The sequence below is a fragment of the Rhyacophila brunnea genome, unplaced genomic scaffold (assembly GCF_057557595.1).
Source record: "Rhyacophila brunnea isolate RB1 unplaced genomic scaffold, BYU_Rbru_1.0 scaffold_9, whole genome shotgun sequence".
In the NCBI taxonomy this organism is placed as follows: domain Eukaryota; kingdom Metazoa; phylum Arthropoda; class Insecta; order Trichoptera; family Rhyacophilidae; genus Rhyacophila; species Rhyacophila brunnea.
The window spans coordinates 13,823,454-13,833,974 of NW_028233361.1; the positions used below are offsets into that span (position 1 = coordinate 13,823,454).

Genomic DNA, 10,521 nt, shown 5'->3' on the forward strand with positions numbered 1-10,521 from the left:
ATTTTTAAAATAAATTGCGTTCAATGTAACAAAACGTTATCTCTGTTTGACCAGGATTTGACGAAAGAAAACATGATCAAAGGTAATCAACAATCTGTTTAAATATTATAATACCACTCGATCTTAGAATATCTTCCATGTCATTATCTTGATCGATCTATTTTTGGATCTTATCAGTAATTTGCCAAAAAAAATGCGTAGTTCTGAGAAAACTTAATGATAAAATATTATTGAATTAAAATGCTTTAAATTTGGGAATCCCTGACCCCCCTAAAATAGTAGAAATTGCTATCACTTTTAACTATTGTGTTATTGATTCCATAATTTATTTATTTACTTATTAATATAAGGTATTTAAGATTATTTATTAGTTATATGTAGTGTTCAAAACTGGCTATGTGTAAACTTTTAATAAAGTAATATATTTGTATCAAAAAAATGTGAACAATTCAACACACTGTTCTTCAAAATCAGTTCTGTATATCAAGTTAATTTGTCAGGAGGTTCATTTGAATAAAAATGGTTTTTTATTGGCCAGAATCTAGATGATTCATACAAAAAAAACATCAAAATAACATTGTAACATTGTTACTTGTTTTATCAGTCAAGCGATTACCGATCTCAAGCACCATCTTCAAAGCAGTTGCTCCCCAGGGTTCAAACGTCTCAAAACCCAGGGGACAGACAATATAATTAGGTGACAAATAGTCGTTTTTTTTGGCTTTTTTAGGAATCATATTATTTTTTAAAATAACATTTATTTAGAAAATTGATTTTTTGATGCCGTGATTATTTTCATGTTAAATTCAATAGATACCTAGTGATAAAAATTATACCAAATTGCAAATATTGATTTCTAAAATGATAATAGATCTACATAACTAGGAAAAACCTTAGAAATATAACCTTAATTAATCAGAATGGGGTATGAATTTCGTTGTCACGTGTGCGGTCTCACACTGAAGAATTACTTGTGGAAAATTTCTGGACTTCAACTGATAGGTTCAATCACACCCTCCACATTCCCCAGATATCGCTTCATCGGATTATTATCTATGCAAGACTATGGAACACATGAGATCAATGTGGATGACATCATTTTGAATTTGGATTCAAAATTTGAAAAAAATACAGTAGAACCTCAATATAACGGACTGATGCGGGTGAGGGGGTGTTCATTAAAGCCGAAAGTTCATTATATAAAACCACAAAGAAAATCCTGTTTATTTGTCTTCGGATGATATATCCAGACATACCCGTTGTTGAGTGACATTAATGTTTGATGTCGACTTGCTTGCTTTCAGTAATCCTGTCTTGAAAAAAGAATGTTTGTTTCCACTTACTAAATCTTTTTATTACAATCAAGTCTCTAAAATTATGAAAATGCATGTAGTTATAGTTGAATTTCGTTTTCTGACGAATGGTCAATAAATGATAACACTTAGATTTAAACATCTCTTCTTTGTCATGCACTCATGGCTGAGGATCGTGACCACATTTGAATTTCGCCATCCTTTAAGCGACCAAGACTTTCCATCCTTCTCGATCTTCCGCTTCTCTCAGGGCAGAATGGATGGTGCCTCCAGTCAGCTCTTTCACTTGGTCGCTCCAGCGCGCAGACGCTCTTCCTCTGAAAAGGGGAATAAAAAAGTTGCAAGGGATGGGACATGTTGTAAATAATATGTAATTATTTAAAAAAAAAAAAAAAAAACTTTCATGCTGTTCTATGAAATATAATAGATTTCTTTTCAGTCCCCCTTAAGCCTAGTACCCACGTATGTTCTTGCTCAACGGTTTTGCTCAATCGAGCATGTTGACTTGGAAGCATGCTCGTCTTTGCGTCCACACAGTCGAGCAACTCGACACAAGACGCTGTGAGGACACCGTCGCACCGCCACGTCTTCGACCACGAGTGAGAGCGAGGCCACACGAGCCTTGCCGGTACATCCTCACTCCCTCACTCAAACTGCATCGAGCAAGAATAACGGACCTTCAATCTTTTTCGGATCGTGCAATTTGCTCGATATCGAACAAAAAACCATCGAGCCAGATGGTACACACGTTGAGACATGTTGGAATGAGCGTAAAACCATCAAGCAAGAACGTGCGTGTGTTTATATTATACCCATTGGAAAAAATGTTGAACTGAGTGGGATTCAATATTCAATTAAGAACGCCACATTCTTAATAATTTTGTGTATATTCGTCCTGAATAATAAATAAATAAAATTAAATGAAGATAATAGATCTGTCTAAATCAGATTCTATCATTCACTTGAATATTTAAAGTAGTTTTAAAGCTAGATTTTTTAAAAGCGTTCATCAGATGATCATCAAATTTAACGTAGGTAGGTAATCTTGTCTGTCGATAAAGTAGAAAATTATCATTATTGATAGAATCATTTTGCCAAATGTGATCTTTGAAATTGAACAAGCTACTTATAGATCAGTGGCGAAGACTCGATACAAAGCGGTTATTCAACTTTTTCTGAACATAATTAAATATTGCCTACTTAGATGTATGTATAGTCAGGGCTTTTTTAAAAAAAAAAAAAGGTAGTGTGACGCTCTATAGTAGCGTTTTTCAAATGGTGTTCGAGGTAAAATTAAAGGTATTCAGTGTATCAATAAATATCAATCAAAAAATGCAATTATACAACAAAATATTTCAAAATGTTAATAAGCGTGAAGGAAATTAGCGCCGCAGGTGATTTTTTTTTGCGATTAGAGAAAATTTGTGATGTGCATTTTTCTCACTTATCTGGTCGATCCCCCAGGCTAGTGCCCTGTCAATCCCCCCTTTGTCGGGGCCATGGTGATTTCCAAAGTTCAGTCCAATTCTCGTCTGACAAATCGTCTCGATTCCTTTTCTTAGTGACAGAGTCTAAGGCCGAATGTCTTCTGCTGAGTAACCACCAATCAACATTTTGAAGGATCGAAAAGTGTCAAAGGTGGTCCAACGAGTTTGATGAACAAAATTGCTGAAATCGTTTTGGTCTTCAACGAAGCTCTTATTGGGGTAATAATTAGATTTATTTGCGAAAATTCGCGTTCACATTCACTTGAAGAAATGGTAATAGAATTCAATGCATATATCAAACGCGATAGTTTTTCAGGATATGTCTTTTCATGTGAGATGATTCAGGAAAATTAACTTGTACTATGTAAGCGCGAACATTGTTCCGTCTAATTTCTTTTGAAACATTAAAAATACCGTGAAAAAAGGTGCTGGAACGCCGTTCCACCATGTTACATTACAAAAAAAGCCGTGTGTATAGTAATAATAAAATGACAATGTGAGAAACTAGTGCCACCTTTAAACTAATTGAGTCTGTAATTGTAACTAATATTTGTATGTTATTAGCACCAAATACAGGTCATTCGAGAAATTAATATAAAAGATTATTTACTTCTTTAAAAACAAAATATTGTGTACATAATCAATCAGAATTCATAACATTAACAACATGACAATTAAAATGAAAAAGAACTGAACTGGTTCTAATTAAACAAGGTAAATTAATATTATCCTCAGATGATAGAATAAAATTTCAAAAACAAAATACACAACACATCATCTTTCTGGGGAGCGCATTGATTAGTTGGTGGATTGACGCCTTGCTAATGGTGCCTCACTATAAAAAAATATTATTTAAAATAAACTGATCATAATTTACAAGAAATATGATGGAATCAATCGCTGTGTGCTGCTTGATGTTTCTGTATACTGCAGTAAAATTATAATACATTGATCGCTCTCAAAGTGAGTATTCTTATTCTTGTCTTTCGTTATAACAGTTTACCTCTCTCCAACAGGCATTGTTATAGGTTAACTGTCTATGACTAACTAGAAGTGTAAGCCAGTGGCGTAGGTTTGAGAAAAAACTTATATACCGACTTGAAAAGTTGTCTGCTGACCGAATATGGAAGAAAACCATCATTATCTATATAACAACTATAAAAGAACCTGTGAAACATTGTTGACAAACTAATTGCAGTCCAACGGGCATTGAAAAATGAAGGAGTACATCATAGACTAATATACTATATACTAGAGTACATGATATTCCTAGCTGATGGACGATTTGATGAAACAAGTAGTGTCAGAGGAACGCCTTACCATCAAAACCCAGCTGTTTGGACAATGCTATGAGAGATTGATTATCGCCTGAGCTATGAATAATTGAGGCCATATCCGGAAAACGAGCGTTATCCTGAAAACGGCGTTTAGAGATATTGGCAGTTAAACATTTCAGTTACGGATAAACAGCGTGCAACATGTGGTCAGTTTAGACTGTCTACTGCCACCTCTTGTTAGAATATGAAAGTAATATTTGGTGAGTACATGCATTAGTGTATACCGCGTAATTTAAACCGATTTACCAAAAAACAGCGTTATCACGATAACGCTCGTCTTCCGGATATGGGCTCAATTGTTTGTCTCATTCAACAGGTAGTTATCACCACAGTTTTTATACTCAGTATACAATGGGAATGATTTTAAAAATGTCACAAACATCCTACACCACTGCTTATAATAATAATAATAGTAATAAGAGGCAATAGATCTGTTAGGAATCAATGAATGCATGTTATATTGTAATCAGTTGATCTGTTGCAAAAACAAAAAATTATTTGCACTGGGTGTGTAAGTACTTATCAACATCATTGTAAAGATGGTAGATAAAAGATTATTAACAGATAACCCAAAAACATGTGTACATGGCTCGACCGCTAGATACCAAAACTTTCAGTTAGCTACGAGGGTCAGTGCATTTAATAATATCAATTATTAATTTCTTTAGACTTTAAAATTATTGTTGGATTTTAGCAACGATTCTCAATCCGTGAAAACTTCATAACTCCTTTATTATAATGAATTGATATATGCCTCTTTGTATTGCACGTCACTTTCATTCCCTCATAAAACACGTGTGTTTTACACAAATTCTCTGTATTGACTGCAATAGCGAAATTTGAACTTATAAGTAATATGACTTGATACGATTTATATTTAATTACTAATCAATTTAATGATTTCGTATTAACAATCTTTTAAAACGTAGGTATGTCCACTATATAAGTTATTAGTTGTGGACATTCAAGTGGACACATTTTCGCAGTGTATTGCACAAACTTAAAATAATCAGAAAATATGATTGTGTTTTTACACATACGTAGATTCAAACTTTCTGAAAATTGAATAATAATTTATTATTACCAACCCATAAAAGTAAAATAAATACACATACCAATATGTATTTGAAAATCGATATTTCCATGTATGTTTTTTTCCACACCCTAGTCACTAGAAGAAGTGTAGTAGAGTAAAAAATATACAATTTGATTCAACGAGGCCGAAACATCCAGGAAATAAAGGTAATAAAAAACATGGTGACAACCCAAACACCAAAAAAGAAGTAATTTTTCATTTAAATATATATTAAAAAAAAGAAAAAAAAGAAGTGTAGCTGTACATATTGTGTACATAGAAAAGGCCATAAACTTAATTTCATTTCTAAAATAAACCTTTTTGTTGTCTGTGAATATCTTATCTGGGTACAATGTTTCGTTTTTCTTATGACTTACTATATATTTACACTTATACTTTTTTTCCATCACCTGTTACCTGTCCGCGGACCGTCCCATAACAAACACTGCATTAAGTGCAAGATAATAATCAATATTTTCTATTTAAATAACGGAATCATTTTATTCATTCATCATTTAGTGAGAACATTTATATTGTGTGTAGTTTAATAAGTAAAAAAAACACGATGAAGTACTTTATTGTTTTATCCCTCTTGTCTATTGCATCAATAGTGCATGGAGGGAATTCTCCTAATGGAGAAGCATACATCGCAAGCCTTGAGGATACGAGCACCATCCCTAAATCCATCATCGAAGATGCTCTGCTGGATGTGGTAAGATAATCATAATAGCATTACATACCGCTATTAACTTGCAGCATAGGACTGTTTCTTCAAAATATTTGTAGTTAATGGCCCAAATGACTTATAAGCCAATCGCACCCATCCACATACAATGGCAATATGGAGAAATGTAAAATGCTTGTGTTAAAAAGAAAAATTACTTTCACTTATTACGTTACAAAGGATTTATAAAATCGAAAATGATTGCATTTTGTTGATCGTGAATTGTTTTCATTAATTTTATAATATGTGCTTAAGTCTTAATTATAATCATCCGCCATTGATATTAAAAGACCTTGTACTTATGTACTATCAAACATGGTTGTCAACGACAGCATTTACACAAATGGTTGTTTCAACATTGATTGCCGGAGACCAGTCAACAATAATATGTAAGAGGCCTCAATTTGGAATTTCAAAGTGAAAAATAATTAATTCTATATCAAATCACACATTTCTTTTTGTATAAAAATCGCCTCTTTAAATGTACTCATGATTATAAGACCCCGGCAATGGACTAGTGGTAAAGTGTTCGCTTATAAATCAATGTATATTTAGACCCAGAGTATGGATCTAATATGTTGATCACGGCGATTAAAATAAATTTCTTCTAAAAAAGCTTCTTAAAAATACCTTTTTGTGATGCGGTTAAGAAACACATTGACTTGTAGAGCCAATGTAAAAAAGAAGATTATAAAACTCACCGACTTATAACATTTGAGTAAAACTGTTGTACTCAATTGAGCAGTTCAATAAAAATGAAATTTATCAAAATTAAAACGCCTGCTTCTCAAAAAAACGTACCTACCGTAAACTGTACCATTATTATACTATGGTGAAATTGATCATTAAAATTTTGTTAACAAACTGTTATAATTATTTATTTATATGTTTCACATGATTCAATATTGATTTCAAGGAATATAAACATAACATGATGACGTCTTTCATTTATTAGGTTGGACTAGTGACAAAATACGGATATCCGATTCAGTCCTTCGCCATTGAAACAGAAGATGGATATGTTCTTCGACTTCACCGAATTCCCAGCGGAAAAAATAATCGAGGTCCTGGAAAAATTCCTGTATTCCTGATGCACGGTATTCTGAGTTCGTCTGCAGATTGGATTAATATGGGACCAGGAAAGGGACTAGGTAAATAATATATTCGAACAAATAAAGGCTTGACAGATACACGTTTCTAAAATCTATTTTAGTATAGATATCTACTTACTCCACCTATCCACTTATCAAGTGCAGTTACGGTCAATGGACAACACTTCAGAAACATGATTACTGATTTTTTCTGGCATGAATTGGATTATTTTGATCCGGACGATATGTGATTCCTACAAGATTGTGCAACATGCCATACAGCTTGTGACAGAATCAACTTATTGAGAGTTAAATTAAAAATAATTTGTCTCTTATTTTATAACCTTTTACACTCAACTAACAATTGCATCTACAATTTGTTGGAACACTACTGGAATGATGATTTTTTTACACTAGTCAATCTTCCGTGAACCATTTGCTAATATTCCTAAGTGTGTCTAGATTACAAACATTACGCCAATTTTTTTAGAGATGAAACTGATATCTGACAAGGGGTGTGAAATTGTTAAATGATATATTCAAAACAATTGTAAAGTCACTATTTATATTATCCAATTATTGCCCGTTGTTTGCGCATTGTAGTACTACTACGTGTATTTTCATAATAATGCACACAAATTTCTAAATAATCAATATTGAGTCGGGAACATGTTGTAAATGTTACATCAATTATTGTTTCATAAAATTACATTGTTGGACAAATAATAATAAATCTTTTAATTTTTTTAGGATATGTCCTGGCTGATGCAGGATTCGACGTTTGGATGGGAAACGCTCGTGGAAACTTTTACTCCCGGAAGCATCGTTCATTAGACCCGAGCAAATCTCAGTTCTGGAAATTCAGCTGGAATGAAATCGGCTTCTATGACCTTCCCGCAATGATCGATTTTGTGTTGCAAACGACAGGAGAGAAGGCTCTGCATTACGTCGGCCACTCGCAAGGTACAACGTCATTCTTCGTAATGGCATCGTCCAGGCCTGAATACAATGACAAAATTAGATCCATGCACGCCCTGGCACCCATCGCATACATGGGAAACCTCAGAAGCCCTCTTGTAAGACTACTGGCACCCATGTCCGACACCATAGAGGTAACTATAATTCATTGCAATGTATTAAAAATGTATGAGTAGCCATATGAGACATGTGTTCCAGATTAAAAACTGTTTTTGGATGAAGTTATGCTTAATTTGAATTAAATTTTTTCATCAGCTTATGACATTGTTTTATAAATCAAGTCATGGAAGAAACACGACTACACAGTGGCAGAGAGTAGAGGTAGGCTGTGGGAATACAACATAAATAGTGAACACTTGGTTGGTCATACTTATATTTCAATTTCATTGAACTTAGAATGCAAATCTTATATTGTGTTGGTTAGTTTTTAAAATTCAATCAAACCCTGCCTAACCGAACCATAATATACATAATTTGAAAACACTTCAGAAATATATCTACTAGAAAAAATCTTTGAAAAACCTGCATACACTGGATTTACGCCAATGAGCTTTACCAAATGAGGGTTTAATTCAATTTTAAAAACCAAACAACGCCATTTGCAATTTGTATTCAAAGATCAATGAAAATAAATGAATGTGACTAACAAAGTGCGCACTATTTATGTCCGATCTCAAAAGTCTTCCTCTACTGTACACCACTGGAATTTATTATGATAATCTTGGTTATACGGATTATTATATTATAATCATCGTAAAATGGTATAAATAAATGCTGAAATTTTCAAACAATGTTATGAAAAAATTATTTGTTAAATAAGTAAATATTATTGATTATCCAAATTAATGATCATTCTACATTTATCCTCAATTAGTCCGGATATTAAAGGTTTTATTATGTTTTCTAAATAAACTCATGTCCGTTGCAGGCTCTTACATCTCTGATTGGAGTTCATGAGTTTTTACCGAGCAATGATCTCATGACCATGGCAGGAACCCTCCTCTGCAGTGACGGATCATTCTTCCAACCGCTCTGCACAAACATCATGTTCCTGTTTTGCGGCTACAGTCCAGATCAATTGAACACGGTAAATATTATATTATAAGCATTATAAGCATTGGCTTGTGACACAGAGATATTACAATAATTATTGACTAGAAGTCTTATGCCATGTCTCACAGCCTCTCTTACAAATATCTAACTTAATAAATTACTATCTTACAAAGCTTCAAAGGTCTTGGCTTTTGAGTTTTGAGAATCAATGTCTCCGCTGAATCTTAGGGTACACCGATACGACCACATTGTAAATACTCGAGTACGTGAGCGGACACGATAGCCCTCGGTGATTGAGGTAATCACGAATAGATGCATCACGCGGCTGGGACATGTGTTCTGGATGCCGCACAGTCTCAAGGGTTCCGTCGCCATGCCCGGCCTTCCCACACCCTGCAGCAGTGCTACAAAACCGACCTATGCGCTGCAGGTTTGACATGGCGGGAGACGCGAACTTGTTCTTACCCTATGCCCCAATGCTGGAGTAGTAGTAGTAGAAGTCTTATACAGCATAAGAATCCAAGATTTCAGATCATTCAGATGATGTCTAATTTATCGATGTACTTTTTTCAGACCATGCTGCCCGTTTTGATGGGACATACACCTGCCGGTATTTCCAGTAAACAAGTCGTACACTACGGCCAAGAGCACATGTCCGGAAAATTCAGGAAGTACGATTTCAATATAATCGGAAACCTCGCCGAATACGGTTCAATCAATCCTCCCAAGTACAACCTGAAGGATGTCACGGTGCCGGTCGCTCTCCATTACGCCGACAACGATTGGCTGGCCGAACCGGTTGACATAACTCAACTGTACAACGAACTTAGCAATCCCATCGGAAAGTTCCGCGTTCCGCACGCCACATTTAACCACCTGGACTTCATGTTTGGCATTGACGTGAAGGCTTTCGTTTACGATAGGCTTGTAGGCTTATTGCATGCATATTAAACAATACTGTAATAAACCACGCTAAGAGAAAGTATATGACTGGCTAAAATAAGGAGTGATGACGACTTTGTCAATAATGATGAAATTTATTTGAATTGTAACAATTCCCATATATGTTTTGATTGAATTTACTTTACTTGATTGAAATAAAAATATTCAACGACTATAATAATATAATAATATCTTTCATTTAATTGTAAAATTTGTATATGGTTGAGCTGAAAACCTTAAAATTCTAGACATAGACAGACAATCGACTATGAAAGGTGTTGAGTGATGATACACCAATGTTCTTCTGAGACAAAATAACATTATTTCCTAGAAAATAATTGGGTTGGGAAGGTATAATATAAATACTTGCATCGATCATTTCATTGGACATAAACAAACAGCTTGCTATGTGATTCGACAGTAAAGATTCTAATTGAATTGAGAAAACATTGTAATACAATATTGTTTACTTTATTCAATCGTAACCGCAGAGTAATAATATGATGTTTTAGAAGAGTGGT

The 10,521-nt window shown here is 34.0% G+C and overlaps 1 protein-coding gene across 2 annotated transcripts; it reads left to right on the forward strand.

Moving 5' to 3' along the window:
* LOC147063285 (lipase 3-like) lies at positions 1–10,184 on the forward strand. Of its 2 annotated transcripts, XM_085959894.1 has the most exons (6): positions 1–82; positions 5,824–5,924; positions 6,892–7,087; positions 7,778–8,139; positions 8,934–9,092; positions 9,632–10,184. In XM_085959894.1, the coding sequence occupies exons 1-6, from the start codon at positions 73–75 to the stop codon at positions 10,007–10,009; spliced, it is 1,206 nt and encodes a 401-aa protein (XP_085816020.1). In that variant the 5' UTR covers positions 1–72; the 3' UTR covers positions 10,010–10,184. The 2 variants fall into 2 exon arrangements, with proteins under 2 accessions (XP_085816020.1, XP_085816019.1); XM_085959893.1 differs by lacking the exon at positions 1–82 and having other exon boundaries at positions 5,628–5,924.
* Positions 10,185–10,521: the final 337 nt, after the last annotated feature.

Coding starts and splice junctions, on each gene's coding strand:
- LOC147063285 (XM_085959893.1), top strand. CDS start 5,778: ATGAAGTACTTTATTGTTTTATCCCTCTTGTCTATTGCATCAATAGTG. Junction 5,925..6,891: donor AAGATGCTCTGCTGGATGTG/GTAAGATAATCA, acceptor TTCATTTATTAG/GTTGGACTAGTGACAAAATA. Junction 9,093..9,631: donor GTCCAGATCAATTGAACACG/GTAAATATTATA, acceptor TACTTTTTTCAG/ACCATGCTGCCCGTTTTGAT.